Consider the following 23,908-nt stretch of genomic DNA (forward strand, 5'->3'; position numbering starts at 1 on the left):
GTAGCTCAGCCACAAGAAGTAGAAGGCGGACAGGAAGGTGAACAGCATCATGAGCAGGAGCACGCCCGCGGCCACCGCATACCCTGGGGGAGGGCATGGCTGTGGCCGAGCTGCGGACCGAGCGGCGGGACCGTGTGAGGTGGGCCTCCCCTCGTGTGGTGTGCCCTCCCCGCCGGGGACCCGGCCGCCCGTGACCCCCGCCCTGGGACCCCCCGCCCTGGGACCCGGCCGCCCGTGACCCCCCTCCCGGGGACCCGGCCTTCAGTGACCCCCCTCCCGGGCACCCAGCCGCGGGCACCTCCGGCCCCCTGGATGTAGTGGTGATAGACACGCCACGTGAGGGACCCCTGCTCCATCTTCTCCTGCTGGGTGAGCTGGTTCTGCAGCCCTGGGCGGGGGCAGGGGGAGGAGGAGGAAGAGGAGGAGGAGGAAAAAGAGGAGGAGGAGGAGGAGGAGGAGAAGAAGGAGTTTCTCCCGGCTTCTCCCAGCGCCCTGCACCTGCCCTTCCCGTCCCTCGCCTCCCGGTGGCAGCACCCGCCCAGCTGCCCCTGGAGCCCGGAACGGGGTCCTTCCCCAGCTATTCAGCCAGCCCCGAGGGCCTGGCGCCCCTCGAGGGTGGGTCGGGGCGGCTGCAGAGAAGGGGGCAGAGGGGACCCGGGGCCAGGGTCCTGTTCCTAACGGCCATCGCACACCGCACTCGGAGACACGGCCTCCCTGCCCCGTCAGCCAGTGGGGAGGTGCTCACAGCGCGGCTCCTGCAGCGGCCGGGGCCCTGAGCCTCTGCCACCCGCACCCAGCGCTCACCTGTGCTGTCCTCGGGGGGCTCCTCGGGGAGGGGGTGCTGGGCCGGGCCGCCCGCAGGCTCCTGGGCCGCCTGCAGCGTGTCCTGGGGAGGCAGGGCTGTGAGCGAGAGGGCTCCCCCCGGGGGCGGGGCGGGGCGGGGCGGGCGGTCACCTGTGCGGCCTCCCCGTGCATGGTCTGGATGAGGCGGGCGTACCGCCCCCCCCTCTGCATCAGCTCCCGGTGCAGCCCCTGCTCGCAGATCTTCCCGTCCGCCAGCAGCACCACCTGGTCACAGAACTGCAGGCACTGGGGGCGGGAGGGGGTCTCAGTGAGCGCCCAGCGCCGCTCAGCGCCTCCGTCCAGGGGCCGAGCGCCAGCCAGGTGCAGTGTCACTGACCCCGAGGCCAGCGCCCTGCGGGAGGGCCCTCGCCCAGCCCGGCCGGGAGCAGGCCCACGCCGGCAGGCGCACATTCCCCAGGGGGCCCTCAGCCCAGCTCCTGGCACACTGGCCACTAGGGGGAAGCTCCTGCATTGAGCGTCTGCCCCCTGGTGGTCAGTACGCATCACAGCAACCAGTTGGCCTGCAGTTCGGCCAGTTTTATTGGGGTTTTATTCTGCAGGATTGCCAGGTTGGCAGAAACCGAACGGTGGACAGCCCCAGGTGCTGGTGGTGACGGGAGGAAACGGGAGGCTCATAAAACGTGGGGGCGAGTGGTAGGTTGGCACCGCTGCTTTGGAGAGCCATCAGTCAACGTCCCGTGAAACTGAGGACTTTGGGAGAATTGTGAACCAGCAATTCAGCTCCTTAAAGCCCCATCCTAAAACAGCTCTCCCACGAGCATCGACGGACGCCCGTAGGCTGACGTACGTTTCTTGGAAAAGTGGAAAATGGGGAAGGACCCTGCGTGTCCGTCCTCGGGAATAAACTCTGGGATTTCCAGGGTCCGGAACCCCAGGCCCGAGAGGCTGGCGGCTGCACTAGCCACGTGGCCGATCTCGAAAGCGCGGCGGGAGGGCTGGGCTGGGGGAGGAGGCTCTCCTGTGTCCGGAGAGTCCGCGGGGTGTGAGGGGCGGAGGCCTGGGCGGGCCCGTGCACGCCCGGCGAGGAGCGGACGGGGTCCACGCATGACCGGGCCGTCGGGGTGCTGGGCACGGGGTCTCACTAGATCGCTTCTGAAATCTCGCTGTTAATCCTCAGGCGGGGGTATTGTCCCATTGACTCTTAGAGAGGGGCAGGGAGGCGGGGAGACGGGGAGAAACATGGATGCTCGAGAGGCGCATCGATGGGCTGCCTGCTGCACCGCCCTGATCGGGGCCAGGGAACCTGCAGCCAGGGGACGTGTCCTGGCCCGGAATCGAACCCGGGACCCTTCAGTCCCGGCTGAATGCTTTGACCACCGGGCCACACCGGCCAGGGCGCTTTGGAAAGCTCTTTGTGCCTTTTTTTTTTTTAATGCCAGAAAGACAGCGCGGCTCAGAGAGAAGGGGAGGGAGAAAGAGCGACAGTGTCTTGAGCCCAAAGCCAAGGACAGCAGGTGCAGGGGGGAAGGGCCGGCGGGCACCCCGCTCCACCCTGCTCTCGGGGGAGGCGTGGGGTTCCTCCTGAGGGACGTTTTCTCTTTCTCTGCCTCCAGGGCGCTGGCCCCTGCCGTGCGGAAGGCAGAGGGACCCTGGACCTGGGCCTGGACGCTGACCAGCCCGTCTGCCCAGCACGGAGACGGGGGAGGCCGAGTCTGTACCCAACGCCCCGCGGGGGTCTGGTCTGAGGGGGAGGGGGAGGGTCTGAGGGGGGAGGGTCTGGTCTGAGGGGGAGGGGGAGGTCTGAGGGGGAGGGGGAGGGTCTGAGGGGGAGGGGGGAGGGTCTGAGGGGGAGGGGGAGGGTCTGAGGGGGAGGGGGGAGGGTCTGAGGGGGAGGGGGAGGGTCTGAGGGGGGAGGGTCTGGTCTGAGGGGAGGGGGGAGGGTCTGAGGGGAGAGGGAGGGTCTGAGGGGGGAGGGTCTGGTCTGAGGGGGGAGGGTCTGGTCTGAGGGGGAGGGGGAGGGTCTGAGGGGGAGGGGGGTCTGGTCTGAGGGGGGAGGGTCTGGTCTGAGGGGGAGGGGGAGGGTCTGAGGGGGAGGGGGGTCTGGTCTGAGGGGGAGGAGGGTCTGGTCTGAGGGGGAGGGGGGTCTGGTCTGAGGGGGAGGGGGTCTGGTCTGAGGGGGAGGGGGGTCTGGTCTGAGGGGGAGGGTCTGGTCTGAGGGGAGGGGGGGTCTGGTCTGAGGGGGAGGGGGGAGGGTCTGAGGGGGAGGGGGTCTGGTCTGAGGGGGAGGGGGGTCTGGTCTGAGGGGAGGGGGGTCTGGTCTGAGGGGGGAGGGTCTGGTCGGGGGGGGGCCGTCCCCGGAGGGGTCACCTGCAGCTGGTGCGTCACCAGCACCACCGTCTTGCCCCGCAGCGCCTTCCGGATGCACTCCTCGAAGATGTGGCGCCCCACGTGGGCGTCCACGGCCGACAGCGGGTCGTCCAGCAGGTAGGTCTCGCGGTCCGAGTAGACGGCGCGGGCCAGGCTGATCCTCTGCCGCTGCCCCCCCGAGAGGTTGAGGCCCCGCTCCCCGATCTGCGGACGGGGCAGCACAGGCGCCGTGGCTGGAGGGTGGGCGCGGCCAGGCGGGCGGGGGCACCGGCATCGGCACTCGGCGCTCCCCACCTGCGGGCGGGGGGCGGGCCCCGGGGAGGGGGGGGGAGCCGGCGAGGCACGTGGCCCAGGAGGCGCCGCTCCCTGACACGCGGACCGGGCAGGAGGGCTGCGGGTCAGACGAGAGCCGCGAATGACGGGACAAAATGAACAAGCCGGTGGGACCGAGGCCGGCGGGGCCTCTGGAGGAGGGTGCCGGCTGGTGAGGCACCGGGTGGGGGCGGGCAGGTTCCGCATCTCAAACTCCCCCGCTGGGGGCCGCTCTGGGCAGAAGCTGGGGCCCCCTCTGTGCCAGGAGGCCCCGAGGCCTCTGGCCGCCCACTCACCTCCGTCCTGTCCCCGAAGGGCAGGATCTCCAGGTCGCGGGTCAGGGAGCAGCAGTGGAGCACCTGGAGGTACCTGCAGGGCGGGGGCGCTGAGGGCGCGGGCAGGCCCTGCCCCCGGGGGTGGAGGGACACTCACACTCCCGGCCCAGCCGGCTAAGGAGACTTCGGAGAGAGGAGCTTGAATGGGAGAGAGGCGCATCGACTGGCTGCCTCCTGCATGTGCCTGGGTGGGCCCGGATCAGACCCAGACCCAGGCCTGTGCCCTCCACCTGGACCCGGCAGTCCTCGGGCCGGCGCGCTAGCCACTGAGCCACACCAGCCAGGGCCCCTTGCCGCGTGGCTTTTCTTAGGAGCGACCGCCACCGCAGCTCCTTGTGCATTTATTCGGGAGCAGCCCATTCCCGCGCACGTGTGCGGCTGACACCGTTTAAGGCCCCGCAGTGTCCCGTCACAGGCACACGTGGTCTACGTATGTCACGGTGCCCCCGGGGTGGACACGGGGTCTCTTAGTCCTCAGCTGCTGTGCCGCATGTCGTGTGGACACGCTTGCGCACGGGCCCCGTGCTCGGGTGAGGTCCTGTGTGGCGTGCCCAGCAGCCCGGCCGGGCTTGTTTGGACAGATATTCTGAAAGGGCCTGGGCCCTGTCGGCGTGGGGCAGTGCGGTGACCAGACGAGGGCTGTGTGAGGGCGACACCCCTGGGGGTGGGCACGGGGAGAAGCCGGAGCCAGGTGCCCAGGGCAGAGCCCGGGGGCAGGCCCAGCCGGACACCCAGCGCAGAGCTGGCCGCCGAAGAGGAGCAGAGAGACGGAGGGAGGGAGGGAGGGGCGCCATCGATGAGAAGGGGCGGCGGGAGGAGGGGCCTGGCTCCGGAGAGCCATCCCGGGATTGGCCAGCAGCTCAGCAGCTGGTGCTGGGGCCCGGCCTGAGCTGGCCGGTGAGAACGCCTCCAGGCCTGTGCCCTCCCGGCTGTGACTGGGGGAGCGGCCGATTGCAAAACCAAGTCACCAGAGGCCGAGCCCCGGAAGCTGGGAGCCGGGCTGGCCTGAGGGCACGGTCCCCCCGCCCCGCCCGCGCCGCACAGACCTCTCGTGGTCACCGGGGGATGGGAACGTGTGAGCAGGCCACCCCGGCCCCGCAGTGAGAGCCCCCGCCACCAGCCATGATGCCTCCACATGGACAACCTCCTCGGCCTCCTGACCGCCCTCTGGCTCTGAGGTCAGGAAGGAATCCACACAGACACCCGGGAAGCTAGCCCGGGGGTGGTGGGGGGCCACAGACTGAAGCAGGGAGCCCTGGGGTTTCTGACAGCCACTGGGTTCGGGCCCAGCCACGGCAAGTCCCATCCGCTCTGGCCACGCGGCCGCACCTCTTGGGGCCTCGGCTGCCCGGCCTAGAGCGTGGAGGTGGCCGCGGCCTTCCTGTCTGAGCCAGGAGGGCGGTGCTGGGGCCGCGCTCAGAGGGCCCCTCGCAGCGGGGTTTGGGGGGGGGAACCCCTCCCCTGACAGCCCCCGCCCCCAGCTTACCGCCGCCTGGTCCCACTGGCTCCCCATGAGGATGTTGTCCCGGATGCTGCCCGAGACGAGCCAGGCCTGCTGCGGCACGTAGGCCAGGCTGCCCCGCACGCCCACCGTGCCCTCCAGCAGGTGCATCTGCGGGCGAGAGTCAGCTCAGGGCGGCGCGGGGACGGCCCGGCCCTCTGTCTCTGGACTCCGGGCTCAGCCCGGCCCCCCCTGCCTCTGGACCCCGGGCTCAGCCCGGCCCCCCTCTGCCTCCGGACCCCGGGCTCAGCCTGGCCCCCCTCTGCCTCCGGACCCCGGGCTCAGCCTGGCCCCCCTCTGCCTCCGGACCCCAGGCTCAGCCCGGTCCCCCACCTCGGACCCCGGGCTCAGCCCGGCCCCCCTCTGCCTCGGACCCTGGGCTCAGCCCGGCCCCCCGCCTCCGGACCCCAGGCTCAGCCCGGCCCTCCGCCTCGGACCCTGGGCTCAGCCCGGCCCTCCTCTGCCTCCGGACCCCGGGCTCAGCCTGGCCCCCCTCTGCCTCCAGACCCCGGGCTCAGCCCAGCCCCCCGCCTCGGACCCCGGGCTCAGCCTGGCCCCCCTCTGCCTCCAGACCCCGGGCTCAGCCCGGCCCCCCGCCTCGGACCCCGGGCTCAGCCCGGCCCCCCACCTCGGACCCCGGGCGCAGCCCGGCCCCCCGCCTCGGACCCCGGGCGCAGCCCGGCCCCCCGCCTCGGACCCCGGGCTCAGCCCGGCCCCCCGCCTCGGACCCCGGGCTCAGCCCGGCCCCCCGCCTCGGACCCCGGGCTCAGCCCGGCCCCCCCGCCTCGGACCCCGGGCTCAGCCCGGCCCCCCTCTGCCTCCGGACCCCGGGCTCAGCCTGGCCCCCCGCCTCGGACCCCAGGCTCAGCTTATGAAATGGGCCTTGGGATGGCATGCTCCTGCCCGCCGGCTAGCTCAGGGGTGGAGCATCGACCTATGAACCAGGGGGTCGGGGTTCAGTTCCCCGTTAGAGCATGTGCCCGGGTTGTGGCTTGGTCCCCAGTGCGGGGCGTGCAGGAGGCAGGCGGTCCCTGATTCCCTCTCATCATGGATGTTTCTCTCTCTCTCCCCTTCTCCCTTTCTCTGAAATAAAAACATATTCTTAAATGGGAACCTCCATGGTACACTCACAGGGACCTGAATTTAAAAAACAAAACAAAACAAAAGAACAACATGCTCCCTCCAGGCCCCCCAGGGCGTCAGGGTGTGACCCCGAGAACGCGGAGCTAAGCCGGGACGTCCGCGCAGGGCCGAGCAGGGTGTGCGTGGAGGACACCCGTGCTTTTCCCGCTGGGTCCCCAGCCCCTCTCCATGGACCGGCCGCCCAGGCCGCCCTGACCTCCCTGGCGCCCCAGAGCCGTTCCCAACCTGAGCGCATGGGGGGGGGGGGGGCGGCCCTCGTGTTCTGGACGCCGTAGTGGCAGAGGGTCCCGTCGCTGCCCAGTGAAACGGCCACAAAACGTGTTTCTGCGGCACGGCCAGCGCCAGCCCCGCCGTCGGGCCCGGGGAGAGCGGCCGTCCCGCCGTGGGAGACTCACCTCCCCCAGGAAGGCCGACAGCAGGCTGCTCTTGCCGCTCCCGGTGCCGCCGCAGACGCCCAGCAGGGTCCCCTGGAAACCCACACAGCCGCGTCGGCACCGCCGCCCCCGCCCCCGGCCCCGCCCCGGCCGCGCCAGGGGCTCAAACACAGAACCCCCGGCAGGAGGCGACACGGCCACGCACGCCGCAGAGCGGATCTGAGGCTGGGGACGCGCTGCAGCGGGCGGCCGCCCAGGAAGGCCGCCGAGTGGCGATGGCAGATGGCAGTGGGTAGGGGTCCCGGGAGGAGAGAAGCCCGGGTCCGGACCTGCCTGCACTCCCCGCACCTGCTTCTCCCTCTTAAAGCCCGGACAGCAAAGCCTGGTTCGCAGTGTCCCCGCACTCATTCACTCACTCACTCACTCACTCATTCATTCCCTCACTCACTCACTCATTCACGCACTCATTCATTCATTCACTCATTCATTCGTTCACTCATTCATTCATTCACTCACTCATTCACATTCATTCCCTCATTCTTTCACTCACTCATTCACTCACTCGCTCATTCATTCACTCACTCATTCACGCACTCATTCATTCACTCATTCATTCATTCACTCATTCATTCATTCACTCACTCGTTCACATTCACTCATTCATTCATTACTCACTCATTCACATTCACTCATTCACATTCACTCATTCATTCATTCACTCACTCATTCATTCACTCACTCATTCGCTCACTCACTCACTCATTCACTCACTCACTCATTCATTCACTCATTCACTCACTCATTCATTCACTCATTCATTCCTTCACTCACTCATTCATTCACTCACTCATTCACTCACTCATTCACTCATTCATTCATTCATTCACTCATTCATTCACTCACTCATTCACTCACTCACTCATTCATTCGCCCACCAAAGGGTCATTTAGGTTTCTCCTATGCGCTAAGCGAGTGGTCGGCAAACTCATTCATCCACAGAGCCACATAGCAACAGGACAACAATTGAAATTTCTTTGGAGAGCCACGTTTTTTAAACTTAAACTATATAGGTAGGTGCATTGCTATTAACTTAATTGGGACACTCCTAAGCTGGCCTTTGTTAAACACTCAAGGGGCCGAAGAGCCGCATGTGGCTCTCGAGCCGCAGTTTGCTGACCACTGCTCCGAGCAGTAAGAAAAGACCTCCCGGGAGCCCCCTGCTGGGGGGAGAGGGCCAGTGCTGCAGGGAAGCGAGCAGACACACCAGCAGGGGGTGAGGAGTCAGAAATCGGCTGCTGTTTCGGAGAGTGGGGGCTGGAGCCGTTTGAGATGGATTGTGCTTTAAAGGGAGGCTTGGGGAGGACAGGTTTCAGCCAAGGAACGGGGGGGGGGGGGGAGAGCACGCCGGGCCAGGCTCCCAGCCTCAGGCCTGCCTGCCCGCCCGCCTGGCCGCTGGCCGCCCGCCTGGCAGGACCAGGCTACCTTTGCCACCGCCAGGTGGATCCTGTGCAACGCGGGGGCCAGGCTGTCCCCCGGGCCTGCGGGCCCCAGGCCGCCTGGCGGGGGCGTCCCCTGGGGAGTGTGTCCATTGCTGTCCGGCTCCGCGGCGCCGTTGGCCAGCCCGGGGCGGGCCCTCTGCCAGGACAGCGTGGCCTTCTCCAGCACCAGCGCCTTGCTGGGGTCGGTCCCCGCCTGGACGTACAGCACGGGGCTCTCCTGCAGGAAGAACCGCTGCGGCGAGAGGAGGGAGGGAGGGAGGGAGGGAGGGAGGGAGGGGGCGTCAGGCCGGCAGCCAGGAGGGATGTCCCCCTGCGGCCGGCCGGCCGGCCCGGGACCCGCCTGTGAGCGAATAGACAGCGAGAGGATGCAGAACAGCCGTCCACCGGGGGAGGCCGGTTCCCGTTGGGAGGTTCTACACCGAGGGGTTTCCGGTGTCCACACCCCTGGGCCCTCATTCTTGTCGGAACGCTCCCCCTATTCCTCACGCTCTCTCTCGTGTTACAGCGTCGGCAGCCGGAGCCAGGCTGGCCTCGTCGCCGTGACCACAGCTGTGGAGTCAGTGTCGACCTGCAGGTTCTGTTTCACTTATAACCGGAGAAAGTCAAAAGGTCTGCCCGGCCGGCGTGGCTCCGCGGTTGAACGTCAACCCATGAACCAGGAGGTCAGGGTTCGATTCCTGGTCAGGGCACAGGCCCGGGCTGTGGGCTCCATCCCCAGTGTGGGGCGTGCAGGAGGCAGCCGGTCCAGGATTCTCTCCCCCTCTTTCTGAAGTTAAGATGTCGGTGTGATTGGGAGCCGGGGAGCCCAGGTACCGGCTGTGGGGGGCGCGTGTGGTGCCGCCTGGTTCTAGGCCGCCTTGCTCTGCCTGGGCCCTCGCTGTGTGCGGTGCCAGAGGTGCAGGGTGTGGGCCTCGGCACCACAAAGGGGGCGGTGCCATCCCCCCGCAGTCCCGCTGGAGACCTGCTCAGGCCGCGGCCGGGACGTGGGTTACGCCCGGCTTTGGGTGCGAGTCACTGTGATTCCGGCCCTTTGGGTGGAGCCTCAGCTTTTCACAGTGAGCACCTCGTGTTTTATAAAAATAAAACGATATTTTCACAGGGAATGAGAGGAGGGCTATTTCTTCATTGTTTAAAACAATGGACCGCTTTTTGTCTCACTGGATGCATGACAGCATCCAGGCCAGGGACTCCGGCCTCCTCCGAACCGCCGGCCCCTTTACTGTGTGTGTGAGCTGTTTTCAGTAACGTGAGCCCCACCCGCACCCCAGAGCCACACCCTGTGCCAGTCCATGGTCCTTCCCATCTCATCCCCTGCTTGGCACGGACTGGGCGCTCCGTGCCCTCTAAGCTCCCTCCCACACCCCCAACCGCTGTCCCCGCCCACACCCCCCCAGAACCACTGTCCCCGCCCACATCCCCAACCACTGTCCCCCCACACACCCCCAACCGCTGTCCCCGCCCACACCCCCAACCACTGTCCCCGCCCACATCCCCAACCACTGTCCCGCCCACATCCCCAACCACTGTCCCGCCCACACCCCCAACCACTGTCCCGCCCACATCCCCAACTGCTGTCCCCGCCCACACACCCCCAGAACCACTGTCCCCGCCCACACCCCCAACCACTGTCCCCCCACACACCCCCAACCGCTGTCCCCGCCCACACCCCCAACCGCTGTCCCCGCCCACACCCCCAACCACTGTCCCCGCCCACATCCCCAACTGCTGTCCCCGCCCACACCCCCCCAGAACCACTGTCCCCGCCCACACCCCCAACCACTGTCCCCGCCCACACCCCCAACCGCTGTCCCCGCCCACGCCCCCCCCAACCACTGTCCCCGCCCACGCCCCCCGGAACCACTGTCCCGCCTGCAGGAGGATCGCCCAGGGGCTGGAGGCAGGCGAGCGCCCAATGCCAAGGCCGTGCAGCCCACCCTGCCCGCTCACCTTGAACCTCTCGGCCGAAGACTGGGACTCCCTGAGGCCTTTGACTGAGAAGGGCAGGAAGAACACCACCAGCCGCATGGAGTTCCAGATGGCCAGGACCGTGAAGGCCTGGTGGGGCAAGAGGAGGTGGTGAGGGCGCCCTGCCGTCCCTCCATCCCCGGCTCGTCCCTGAGCCTGGAGCCACAGCCCTGGACCACAGCCCTAGAGCCACAGCCCACAGGCAGGCCCTGCCCTTGGCAGCGGCCACGCTGGGGTGGGGGAGACGGAAGAAACGGGTCTTATTCGCGTCCCCAAGGCTGAGGCCTGGTCCCGCTGTCGCCTGCCAGCGGGGAGAGCGGGACTGGGCGTCGCCAGGAGCCGGAGCCTGGGCCGGGGAGGCCGTGGGGAGCACCGGCAGGCCGCGGGCGGGCTGTGCTGCTGGCAGCCAGCACGGCGGTGTGGCTGCTGAGGTCACCTTCGTCCTCCTCCTCAGACCGGCTTTCTCTTATTGGGAGCCTCTCTGCGCGTCGCCCGCCCGGCCCACACCTGGCTCCCGGCCTCAGGCCCCGCGCGCCTCCGGCAGGGCCTGGTGCCGGTCTGCTCCCTGCCCCCCCCAGGGGGCGGGTGGGAGGCAGCCAGTCCGTGTGTCTCTCCTCAATGTCCCCCCACCCCCCTTCCAATCTCTCTTAAAAATCATTGGGGGGAAATACCCTCAGGTGTTTTTAAAGTGGACATAATACAGATATAGATAAAGATATAAAGATATAGAGATAGATACAGATACAGATATAGATATAGATATATAGACATAGGCGTGGATATAGATATAGATACAGATATAGACATAGGTATAGATATAGATACAGATATATAGACATAGGTATAGACATAGATAGAGATACAGATATAGACATAGGTATAGATATAGATAGAGATACAGATATAGACATAGGTATAGATATAGATATAGATACAGATACAGACATAGGAACAGTATATGATACACTCCGATGGGCCTGACTCCGCCTGCTCTGAGCACTGTGTGGCCTCACGGCCTGGGCCGGCAGAGCGGACTGCTGCAGGGAGCATGGACCCGCCCTTGCCTGCAGACTCCCATGATGCCCTCCTGCTTTGGCTACGGCCCGGCCTCCCTGCTGTGTGCCCCGCCCTCCTCTCCTCAAAGAGCGGGGATCCCTGCTCTTGCCCAGGGCGGGGGGCAGACCCCAAAGGGGAGACAGTGTTTTCGGGGCTCACAGAGAAATGCATCTGTTCGGGGCTCCCAGCCACTGGGGCGTGAGCTACACGTCCCAGCTCCCCCAGGCCCCCCCACCAAGGCCTTGGGTGTCAGTTCTCCCGAGGGTCTGAGTGGAAGAAAGCCTGAGCACCCTGAACCCCGGAAATGAAAACCAATTCCTAGCACCTGTTTGCAGCCCCCTAAGCCTCTGAGGGGCACAGGCCGGACCAGGACCGAGGAGAGAACTTCCTGTCGGGTGGGCAGGACAGAACACCCGGACACGCACCGTGGACGCTCGGAGCTCCAGCTGCAGGCCCACGTGGGTGAGGAACATCACCAGCGTGGACAGGATGGGGGCCACAAACAGCAGGGTGGTGTTCAGACTCTGGATAAACCCGCTGTTCTCCATCAGCTTCCTCTCCTTCCTCCTCAGGCCTGGGGGGCGCATGAGAAACCACAGAAGTCAGCCACGGGGACCTTCTGCACAGAACAATCCGTGGCCGGCCACGGGGACACCCTCCACGGAACACAGAGCAGTCCGTCCGTGGTCAGCCACGGGAACATCCGCCAAGGAACACAGAACAGTCCGTCCATGGTCGGCCACGGGGACATCCGCCACGGAACACAGAACAGTCCGTCCGTGGCCAGCCACGGGGACACCCTCCACGGAGCACAGAACAGTCCGTCCGTGGCCAGCCACGGGGACACCCTCCATGGAACACAGAACAGTCCGTCCGTGGCCAGCCACGGGGACACCCTCCATGGAACACAGAACAGTCCGTCCGTGGTCGGCCACGGGAACATCCGCCAAGGAACACAGAGCAGTCCGTGGCCGGCCACGGGGACACCCTCCACGGAACACAGAACAGTCCGTCCGTGGCCAGCCACGGGGACACCCTCCACGGAACACAGAACAGTCCGTCCGTGGCCAGCCACGGGGACACCCTCCACGGAACACAGAACAGTCCGTCCGTGGCCAGCCACGGGGACACCCTCCACGGAACACAGAACAGTCCGTCCGTGGCCAGCCACGGGGACACCCCCCACGGAACACAGAGCAGTCCGTGGCCGGCCACGGGGACACCCCCCACGGAACACAGAGCAGTCCGTGGCCGGCCACGGGGACACCCCCCACGGAACAGAACACCCCGCGGAGCCCAGAGGAGATGCCCAGAGGGGGGCGGCGTGGCCCCGGACAGCCAGGGCTCCGCGCAGAAAGCCGGAGCTGTACCTTTGATTATGTTTGTGAACGGCTTCTCCCACGTGTACATTTTAATCAGCTTGATGCAGGTGAGGGCCTCACTGGTCACCCGGATGCGCTGGCCGCTGACCTCCGAGGTGTGCTTCTGTCCCCTCACAATCACGAGCGTCAGCAGGGCCTGCGGCGGGCACGGAGAGCCATGGGGCGGCGGGCCAGGACTCCCGAGGGAGGCGCCAGGTGTGAGCGGATGGCTGGTTAGCTCTGCACCGAGCGCCCCACGGACACTCAGCTCTAGGTCCCCGCCCCCCAGGCTTTCCTACGCGCCCCCTCGAGGGCCTGCCTCGCACACCCCGGGGGGGAGGGGGCCTTCTCTCCTGGCCCAGCCAGGCTGTGCTGACTAAAAAGAAGTCTGGCCGAAACCGGATGGCTCGGTGGATAGAGCGTAGGCCTGGGGACTGAAAGGTCCCAGGTTCGATTCCAGTCAAGGTCATATACCTTGGTTGTGGGCACATCCCCAGTAGCGAGTGTGCAGGAGGCAGCTGATGGATGTTTCTCTCTCATCGATGTTTCTAACTCTCTATCCCTCTCTCTTCCTCTCTGTAAAAAAAAAAAAAAAAAATCAATAAAATATATTTAAAATAAATAAATAAATAAATAAATAAAAGGAAGTCTGCCTTTGGGGACCCTAAGCCTCTAGCAGCCACAGCCCCTTTCCGGGACCGAGGGCGGGGAGCCCTCTGCTGGCGTCACGTAGGGCAGGAGTCATCCGAGCACCGCCTCCGGGTCTGCCCGTTTGTTTTCGCTACTTGAGCAGCCAGTGTGCGCCCTCCGCCACCCCACCCCCAGCCCCGCGAGGCGGCGTGTCCGCTCGGAGGGACCCATCGCAGAGCCCGGCCCTCCGGGGACCCCAGCCTTACCATCAGCACCAGGACCAGGAGGTAGGAGGCCGTGGAGATGAGCGCGGTGGGTCCGAGCGTGAGGTAGGAGCTGATGGTGCAGAACAGCAGCAAGAAGCAGCTCAGGAAGACGAGGGGGAAGTAGTACACGCCTTCGAACAGGTAGTTGACGTCGCTGGTGAAGAAGCTGATGGCCTGAAAGACAGCGGCCCGGGGCTCGGGTCACCTCCCCGGGTGCCCCAGGGCTGTGTCTTCGTTTTAATGTCGTGATTGGTTTCGGGGAGGAAGGGAGAGAGAGAGAGAGGTGATAGAAATAACAATGATGAGAGAGAACGGTGGATCAGCTGCCCCCTGCTGGGGATCCAGCCAGGAACCTGGCCATGTGCCCTGACCGGGCATTGACGCGTGACCTCCTGGTTCATCGTCGATGCTCCACCCCTGAGCCACACAGGCCCCGGGGAGGTCCGTGCCTTTGAAGGGGGCTCAGAGGAGGGGCAGCCGGAAGCGTGCGTGGTGGGGACTGGGGGGTGAGGAGGCGTCAGAGCTGCCCTCCTGAGGGGCAGGGCGCCAGTCTGGGCCCGGAGGACGGTGGGACTTTCAAGGGGCAGGGCGCGGCGGAGGCGGACACGGCTGGTGCATTGAGGACTGGAGGTCACCCTGCCAGGCAGGCGCAGGGGCCACCGGGGGCTGGAGGGGGGCCTGAGGAGGGGCTGGAGCCAGGCTTTGAGGCGGCTGATCTGAGGGTAAGGAGCCATGGCAGAGCCGCCTTTTCAACAATCTAAATGGCCCTCCATGTAAGTCACCGTGAGCCCGGCCAGCATGGCTCTGGGGCTGTGCCCACCTGTGAACCAGGAGGCCAGGGTTCGATTCCCGGTCAGGGCTCCATCCCCCATGGGGGGCGTGCAGGAGGCAGCCGGTCCATGATTAGCTCTCAGCTCTCGTTGTTGATGTTTCTCTCTCTCCTCTCTCTCTCTCTCTCTCCCTCCTTCTCCCTTTTTCTCTGAAATCACTAAAAATACATTTTTTTTTTTTTAGAAAAGAAACTTTCTTAAAAAAATAAATAAAAAGTCATCGGTGCTCCTCAAGCCACGGGAAAGCAGGGAGACTGGAATGAAATGTATAAACCCCCAGTGACCCCCAACTACGGCCGCGCATTGGTGCGGCCCCTCCATCCTGTCAGTGCCGTGTGGTCCTTTCGCTGCCGGAGAGCGAGGTCAGGGGCCACCCCCTCTCCCCGGTCACCCCGCCGGGCAGCTGCCCCAGCCTCTGCTGCGGGGGGGGCGGGGGGGCACCCGGGGGGTCCGCCCTCCGGCTGCCCTTCCCTGGGGGAGTCCCTGGACCGAGGTGTCCTCCCCGCCCTCCTCCCGGCAGGCGTCCCCCGGGCCAATCAGGCCGCCCCAGAGCAGGGACCGCGCCCGCACCGACCCGCCCCGCACCCACCCGCCCCGCACCCACCTCGCCAGAGGAGATGTGCGTCAGTGACTTGAACTGCAGCAGCTTCTCGAAGGCCAGGGCGGAGACGGCGGCGCGGCAGCGGACGCCGGAGCGCTGGTTGACGACCCAGCAGGCGCACAGGCTCAGGGACTTGAGGCACTCGCTCAGGAAGAGGGCGAGGCTCAGCCCCACGCCCTGGGCCACGCTGCCCCGCCGCTCCTGGGAGTGCTCCAGGATCCTGGGGATGATCAGCACCTGGAACACACGGGCGTCCGTCCGCTCCTCCGGCCTCCTGTCCTTCGGCGAGGGCACCGCTGGGCCCACGCAGGGCCCACCTCCCCCCACACCTTACCGGCCCACCTCCCTCACACCCCACACCCCACCTCCCCCCACCTCCCCCCCACCCCACCTCCCCCACACCCCACACCCCACACCCCACCTCCCCACACCCCACACCCCACCTCCCACCACACCCCACACCCCACCTCCCCCACACCCCACCTCCCCCACACCCCACCTCCCCCACACCCCACCTCCCCCACACCCCACACCCCACACCCCACCTCCCCCCCACCCCACACCCCACACCCCACCGGCCCACCGCCCCACGCCCGCTCACCGGCCCCAGCACGCTCATGAGGGCGAAGGAGGCGCCCAGGAAGGCGTCCAGCAGGGCCCTGGTCCTCTGGAAGCGCAGGATCACGCGGAGCACGGACGCCTTGGCCAGCCCCCGCCTGGACACTTCCTCCTCCCACAGCCGGCGGAGCCTGGGGGGACGGCCGTGGAGCCGGGTAATGACACGGTGACAGCCATTCCCTCTGAGGCTGAGCACCCGTTTGTGTTCGTCTCTCTGATCATTCATTCCCAAAACACGTCTCCACGGCGAGCTGGCCAGATCAGCTCCCAGGGAGTCCGTGTGTTACATTTATCTGTTCTCTCTGTTTGTTATGTACTGACGAGGGCCCGATGCACGGAGCGCACGCCAGGGGCTCGGCCCTCGCAGCCTGAGCTTCACCGGAAGGTTGTCCGGAAGGTCGTTTGGCTGTTTGGTCTAATTAGCATATTAGCTCTTTATTGTGTAGGGTTTTTAGAAAGAGGAAGGAAGGGGAAGGGAGAGAGAAACATCGATAAGTGTTTCATTTATCTATGTATTCATTGGTTCATTCTCGTGTGTGCCCTGGCGGGGGATGGAACCCACAGCCTTGGCGTAGAGTGCAGCTCGGGGGTTGAGTGTCCGTGTATGGACCAGGAGGCCATGGCTCCATTTCCCGGTCAGGGCACACGCCAGATTTCGGGCTGGACTCATAGCATGCAGGAGGCAGCCGATCCATGATTCTTTCCCATCACTGATGCTTCTCTCTCCCTCCCTCTCTCTGAAATCAATAAAGAATATAAATTAAAAATAAAATAAGAGCCGAAACCGGTTTGGCTCAGTGGATAGAGCGTCCGGAAGGTCCCAGGTTCGATTCCGGTCAAGGGCATGTACATTGATTGCGGGCACATCCCCGGTAGGGGGTGTACAAGAGGCAGCTGGTCGATGTTTCTCTCTCATCGACGTTTCTAGCTCTCTCTCCCTCTCCCTTCCTCTCTGTAAAAAATAAAATATATTTAAAAAATAATAATAAAATAAAAGTAAGAAAGCGCTTTCCAACCAGAGGTCGGCCTCTTGCCACAAGGGAAGAGCCCACAGCCCCTGGTTGTCTGAGGAGGGACCGACCTCACCTCCTCTGAGCACCTCTGTCACCGTGTGTGTGCGTGTGTGTGCGTGTCTGTGTGTGTGCGTGTGTGTGCGTGCGTGTGAGTGTATGTGTGGGGGTGAGTGTGTGTGCGTGTGTGTGTGCGTGTGTGTGAGTGTGTGTGCATGCGTGCGTGTGTGTGTGAGTGTGTGTGTGTGTCTGTGTGTGGGGGGGTGAGTGTGTGTGCGTGTGCGTGTGTGTGTGTGGGTGAGTGTGTGTCTGTGTGTGGGGGGGTGAGTGTGTGTGCGTGTGCGTGTGTGTGTGGGGGTGAGTGTGTGTGTGTGGGTGAGTATGTGTGTGTGTGTGTGTCTGTGTGTGTGTGTCTGTGTGTGCGTCTGTGTGTGAGTGTGTGTGTCTGTGTGTGTCTGTGGGTGTGTCTGTGGGTGTGTCTGTGTGAGTGTGTGTGTGTGAGTGTGTGTGTGTGTGTGTCTGTGGGTGTGTCTGTGTGAGTGTGTGTGTCTGTGTGTGGCTGTGTGTGTGTGTGTGTGTCTGGGTGTGGCTGTGGGTGTGTGTGAGTGTCTGTGTGTGGCTGTGTGAGTGTGTGTGTCTGTGGGTGTGTCTGTGTGTGTGAGTGTGTCTGTGTGTGGCTGTGTGTGTGTGTGTGTGTCTGTGGGTGTGGCTGTGTGAGTGTGTGTGTCTGTGTGTGTCTGTGTGAGTGTGTGTGTCTGTGGGTGTGGCTGTGGGTGTGTGAGTGTGTCTGTGTGTGGCTGTGTGTGTGTGTGTGTGTCTGTGGGTGTGTCTGTGTGTATGTGTGTGGCTGTGTGTGGCTGTGTGAGTGTGTGTGTCTGTGTGTGTCTGTGTGAGTGTGTGTGTCTGTGGGTGTGGCTGTGGGTGTGTGAGTGTGTCTGTGTGTGGCTGTGTGTGTGTGTGTGTCTGTGGGTGTGTCTGTGTGTCTGTGTGTGGCTGTGTGAGTGTGTGTGTCTGTGGGTGTGTCTGTGTGAGTGTGTGTGTCTGTGTGTGGCTGTGTGTGTGTGTGTCGGTGTGTGGGTGTGTCTGTGTGTGTGTGTGTGTCTGTGTGTGGCTGTGTGAGTGTGTGTGTCTGTGTGTGTCTGTGTGTGTGTGTGTGTCGGTGTGTGGGTGTGTCTGTGTGTGTGTGTGTGTCTGTGTGTGGCTGTGTGAGTGTGTGTCTGTGTGTGGCTGTGTGTGTGTGTGTGTCGGTGTGTGGGTGTGTCTGTGTGTGTGAGTGTGTCTGTGTGTGGCTGTGTGAGTGTGTGTGTCTGTGTGTGGCTGTGTGTGTGTGTGTGTCTGTGTGTGTGTGTGTCTGTGTCTGTGTGTGGCTGTGTGTGGCTGTGTGTGTGTGTGTCTGTGTGTGGCTGTGTGTGTGTGTCCCGGCGGGCCCAGCGCGCTGCACCTGCTGGCGTTCCGGTCGGAGGCGTCCTGCGCGGACAGGGGCGGGATGGTGCTCTCGTCCAGGCGCTGCCGGCCGCCGCGGCCCAGGAGGAGGGGGCTGAGCCAGGACACCGTCAGGTAGGAGAACAGGCCGGCGTCGTCCAGCGGCTGGGGGGACGGAGGCCTGGAAGCCACAGCGAGGAGCCGCCTCAGCGCGGGCTCGGGGGGAGCGGGGGCGGAGGGCGGGGGCGGAGGGCGAGGCCCTGCCTGGACCGCGCGGCAGCCAGAGGCACAGCGAGGGGTTCGCGGGGCTGTGGGTGTGATCGGGAAGCAGCAGAAACGGCAAGCGCACCTGTGAACGGGGCGATTCTAAATGGAAGGAAAGGGCCCGGCCGGCGTGGCTCAGGGGGAGCCCTGACCCGGGAACCAGAGGACTCGGTGTGATTCCCGGTCAGGGCACAGGCCCGGGTTGGGGGCTCGATCCCCGATAGGGGGCGTGCAGGAGGCAGCCGGTCCATGATTCTCTCTCATCACTGATGTTCCTCTTTCCCTCTCTCCCTCTCTCCCTCTCTCCCTCTCTCTCTCCCTCTCTCCCTCTCTCTCTCTCTCTCTCTCTCTCTCTCTCTCTCTCTCATTCTCTCTTTCTCTCTCTCTCTCTCTCGTTCTCTCTCTCTCTCTCTCTCTCTCCCCCCCCCCCGCCCTTCCTCTCTGAACCCAATAAGCGTGTATTCAGAAGGAAGGAGAGCAGAGCGGAGTGTCCTGGGGAGGCAGTGCGGACGTGTCCGCGGTGGAGGTGACGGGCCGCAGGCAGGCTCTCCTCCCCGGACTCACGTGGGCCTGGGGCGGAAGGGCAGCAGCATCCTCACGGCGGCCGCGCTCCCCGGCGGCTCCGGCTCCGGCTCCGGCTCCCGGGCGTGCGGGCTCCCGGGGCCGTCCTCGGGGGTGTACGTTCTCTGGGGAAAGAAAGGACGAGGGAGCATGTCTCAGACCCATAGGTGCCCTCCGGAGGGGGTGCTGGGCCCGGGGGTGGCTCCTTCCCGTCAGCTCCTCAGGGCCCCGGAGTCAGGCAGAGAGACAGACACCCCCGTTCTCACTGGCGTGGGGAACCCCTTTTCTATCCCGCCCACTGGCTTTGAGAGAGTGGAAGGGAGGGAGGAGGGGGAGAGAGAGAGAGAACCATCGAGGTGAGAGAGACACATCGGTGGGTTGCCTCTCACTGGGGCCCGGATGGGGGTGGGGATGAACTGGGAACCCAGGTACATGCTTGACCGGGATTTGAACTCGCGACCCCATGGTCTGAGGGCTGACCGCTCTACCCACTGAACAAGACAAGCCAGGGTGACAGGTGGGATCTTTAAAACACGGAAAAGGAGCTCACGGACACAGAACATAGATCAGTGGTTGCCTGAGGCTAGGCGGGCGGGCGGGCGGGCAAATGGAGGGAGGCCAAAAGGCACAGACGTCCAGCTGCACAGTGGAGAAGTGCTGGGGACGGCAGTCACAGCCCGGGGACGTGGCCAGGCACGGGGCTACATGTTTGGAGGTCACTGAGAGGAGAGCTCACATGTCTCATCACAAGAGAAAGCGGTGTGTGACTGCGTGTGCTGACGGATGTTCACCAGACTGACTGTCATGGTCACGTCACAACACATACAAATGCCAGGTAGTATGTTGTGCACCTGACGCTAACATACGGTTGTATGTCAATCACATCCCGATATAAATAAATCAATCAACAAATGAAAGTGTCAATGGGAAAAGGTTCCAGACAGTGGTTCCTTCGGGGAGAGAGACATGGGGAGGGGAGACCAACAGCTGAATGTGATTGCCAAGGTCCAAGCTGGTGTGTCAGCAATGGGTCCAGAAGCACTTAGTATCTATCTATAATATTGTATATATATGTGAATATATATATATATATATATATATATATATATATATATATATTAGATAGATAGATAAATAGATAGATAGATAGATAGATAGATAGATAGAAAAAGCCTGACCATTACAACCGGTTAACCGGTTGACCAAAAAACCTGTTGCTATGATGCACACTGACCACTAGGGGGCAGATGCTCAATGCAGGAGCTGCCCCCTGGTGGTCAGCATGCTCCCACAGACAATCTCCTCTGGCAGGCCAACCTCCTGCGGTCTCTCCCCTTAGCCAGCAGGCCCCTATCGGCCCTGATCGGAACCGGGCGGGATGGCCTCAATCGGCCCAATCACCGACCAGGCCACGGGACCCCACCCGTGTTGTTATAAGCACCTCCAGTGTTGTTATAAGCGCATGCATAGATGGTAGGTAACGGAGGACACACGCACATGCGTGAGCCACCAGGGTGTGTCGTGACCAAGGATTTCGATTCATCTAATGATAGGAGCGCGAGGTGCTTTTTAAAAAAATCCAGGTTGGATGAATAGGAGACACACACACACACACACACACACACACCCCGCCGCTCGGCTTCCTGGGGCTTCGCCGGGAAGAGGTACTCACGTAGCTGAGTCCGGAGACCGCGCCGTCGCCCGCATCGAAGCCGAGGTTCACGACGCCGCCGCCCGAGGAGCTGGGCACCCAGCAGAGCTTCCGCCGGGTCATTGTCCTGCCGAGTCCTCGTCTTCCCAAACCGGAGAACCTGGCGAGGCACCGGCAGGGGCGCTGAGACCCAGCCCCACGCGGGCAGGAGAGGCGGCCGCCCCCGCAGGCAGTGTGCGAGGCCCTGCTCGTCCCTCTGCCTGGGATGGACGTGACTCCCTGTTTTCATTTATTTAAATAAGTTTTTATTGATGTCAGAGAGGAAGGGAGAGGGAGAGAGAAACATCCATGAGGAAAGAGAATCATGGATAGGCTGCCTCCTGCACGCCTCTCACTGGGGATGGAGCCCACAACCCGGGCCTGTGCCCTGACCAGGAATAGAACCCTGACCTCCTGGGTCCTAGGTCAGTGCTCAACCACAGAGTCCTGCCAGTCGGGCTTGGCTCCCTATTTTTTAACATCTTCTCAGGCCCCAGCAGACTTCCCTGTGGGAAACCTTCTTTAACTCCCCTCTCCCCACCCCTCCCCGTGGGCCAGGTCCCTCTCCTATCAGATGCCACGCCTGCCCACAGAACTACACCTCTTCTGCCCTGCCAGGTGGCTCAGTTGGTTGGGCATCATCCTGTGCACCGAAAGGTTGTCGGTTCGATTCCCGGTCAGGGCATGTGCCGGGTGATGGGCTCCGTCCCCGGTGTGGGGCGTGCAGGAGGCAGCCGATCCATGAATCTCTCTCATCATTGATGTTCTGTCTCTCTCTCTCCCTCTCCCTTCCTCTCTGAAATCAATAAAATATATTTTAATAATAATGATAAATAAAATATATTCCTAAAAATCCTCGGGTGAGGACTTCTTAAAAACAAACTATGCTTCTTTTCATACCCCAGTTTGTAATTGTGCCTTCACGTCAATCCCTGTTTGCTCCGCGTTCGTTTCTGGCTAAACGGGGGACTAGCCTGCTTTGCTTACTGTTGAGTCCCTAGACCTGGGGCACGGGACAGGCTAGGACTGTGGTCGGCAAACTGCGGCTCGTGAGCCATATGCTGCTCTTTGACCCCTTGAGTGTGGCTCTTCCACAAAACACCACGGCCTGGGCAAGTCTATTTTGAAAAAGTGGCATTAGAAGAAGTTTTAAAAATTTGGCTCTCGCCAAAACCGGTTTGGCTCAGTGGATAGAGTCTCGGCTTGGGGACTAAAAGGTCCCAGGTTCGATTCCGGTCAAGGGCATGTACCTTGGTTGCGGGCACATCCCCGGTAGGGGGTGTGCAAGAGGCAGCTGATCGATGACTCTCTCCCATCGATGTTTCTAACTCTCTATCTCTCTCCCTTCCTCTCTATACAAAATCAATAATATATATATATATATATATATATATATATATATATATATAATTTTTTTTTAAATTTGGCTCTCAAGAAAAATTCCAATCGTTGTCCTGTTGGTATTTGGCTCTGGACCAATGAGTTTGCCGACCGTGGGGCTAGAAGGACCGCCAGGTGCTCAGTAAGAGGAGTGGACGGGAGGTGAGTGAGAGGCACCCTGCTGCCATTTCCGGACTCCGGGTTTCCAGACTCGGGCCAGGGGGTCTGGGCAGGCGCCTTGGGCAGCCGCGTGTTTCGAGTGCCTTTCGCTTCGCCTTCCTGAGTCTGAGACTCACTCCCCGAGCAGCCCTGCCCGGCGAGCAGACGGCTGGTGTGCGGAGTATTTCTGAAGGAATGGAGAGAAAAAGTGGACGACTCAGGGGTTCAGCATCGACCTGTGAACCAGGAGGTCAGGGTTCGATTCCCGGTCAGGGCACAGGCCCGGGGTGTGGGCTCGATCCCCAGTGTGGGGCGTGCAGGAGGCAGCCGACCCATGATTCTCTCTCATCGTCGATGTTTATCTCTCTCCCGCTCCCTCCTCCTCTCTGCCATCAATACAGACATTGAAAGTTGGCCTGATTTCGCAGAGCGAGGCCCTCGGGGAGGCCCCGTGTGCCTCTTCCGTTTATTCATTGCGCAAAGCTCCCCGGGGAAGGGGCGGGGGCGGGAGGGTGGCGGTGGCGTCAGCAAGTTCGAGATCGCAAGTCATGCAGGCTGGCACCGGGCCGCTGGGCACTGACCTCCGGTGGCCGCAGAGCCGGAGGGCGGTTCCCGCAGGAATGCCGTGCCCTGTGCTAACGAGGAAGAGGGGCCGGAGCGGCCCAGAGGGGGGCCGGGGGTCTCCACTCCTCTGCCATCTCCCCGTGATGGTGCTGAGCGTTTCCACTGTGGGACGAATGCCTCCCCGTGTGCCTGTGCTCCTCCCCACGCGGGGCTGTGGGCACCCGCCTTATCAGCATTCCCGGCATTGGTTTCTCGTTATTGTTTTACATATATGTTTATTGATCTCAGAGAGAGAGAAGGAGAGGGAGAGGGAGACAGGAACCGCAGCGATGAGAGAGAACCAGGGATCCGGTGCTGGTTTGGTCACCGTGGTGAGTGGCGAAGCCGTGGCTGCTGCGGGGTGGGGACCAGGAGGAGCCTGGGAATCAGAGAGGCCCGCTCCCCCGCCAGCGCCCAGGGGCCAGGGTCACGGTGGTGAATGTGGTCAGACCCAGGCTGTTTGCAGATGGCGAAACGGCCTGTGAACCGGCCGGGGCCCTGCAGCAAGGTAAACGGTGGCCCGAGTCCAAGGCCAGAGGCGCGGAGGCCGGGCAGGTGCCGGGAGCCCAGGGGGCAGAGGTGGCCTGCTAGGCCCTTTCTCTTCCCGCTCCGCCCAGGCCGTCCGTTCCCCGTTCCCCTCCCGGCTCTGAGGGTTTCCTCCTCCTGCTGGCCCTGCTAGCTTCGGGGGGCCATCGCGGCCGTGCACGGAGTGCTAACGCCCCACCTTCTCCTGCCGCTTCTGGCACAGCTGGCCCGTTCTCCACCATGGGGTCTCCCTCAGCGCACACCCACCTCCCTCAGCTCACACCCCCTCCCTCAGCTCACACCCACCTCCCTCAGCTCACACCCCCTCCCTCAGCTCACACCCACCTCCCTCAGCTCACACCCACCTCCCTCAGCTCACACCCCCCTCCCTCAGCTCACACCCTCCTCCCTCAGCTCACACCCACCTCCCTCAGCTCACACCCACCTCCCTCAGCTCACACCCCCCTCCCTCAGCTCACACCCCCCTCCCTCAGCTCACACCCCCCTCCCTCAGCTCACACCCACCTCCCTCAGCTCACAACCACCTCCCTCAGCTCACACCCCCCTCCCTCAGCTCACACCCACCTCCCTCAGCTCACACCCACCTCCCTCAGCGCACACCCACCTCCCTC

General features: G+C 63.5%; 1 protein-coding gene across 1 annotated transcript in view; it reads right to left on the minus strand.

Moving 5' to 3' along the window:
• The window catches only part of ABCC11 (ATP binding cassette subfamily C member 11), a gene marked incomplete at its 5' end in the record, with an annotated part of 38,274 nt that overhangs the window by 12,903 nt on the left and 1,463 nt on the right, over positions 1 to 23,908 (minus strand). Inside the window, 15 exon segments of the mRNA XM_084906853.1 lie at positions 3,172 to 3,375; positions 3,780 to 3,852; positions 5,305 to 5,306; positions 5,308 to 5,430; positions 6,858 to 6,929; positions 8,319 to 8,567; positions 10,283 to 10,390; positions 11,782 to 11,930; positions 12,727 to 12,874; positions 13,614 to 13,787; positions 15,048 to 15,281; positions 15,646 to 15,793; positions 18,114 to 18,275; positions 18,923 to 19,044; positions 20,592 to 20,730. Of these exon segments, the coding sequence (XP_084762979.1) occupies positions 3,172 to 3,375; positions 3,780 to 3,852; positions 5,305 to 5,306; positions 5,308 to 5,430; positions 6,858 to 6,929; positions 8,319 to 8,567; positions 10,283 to 10,390; positions 11,782 to 11,930; positions 12,727 to 12,874; positions 13,614 to 13,787; positions 15,048 to 15,281; positions 15,646 to 15,793; positions 18,114 to 18,275; positions 18,923 to 19,044; positions 20,592 to 20,730 (2,107 nt within the window).

This window comes from Pipistrellus hanaki (assembly GCF_964339955.1).
Source record: "Pipistrellus hanaki genome assembly, chromosome: 15".
NCBI lineage: Eukaryota > Metazoa > Chordata > Mammalia > Chiroptera > Vespertilionidae > Pipistrellus > Pipistrellus hanaki.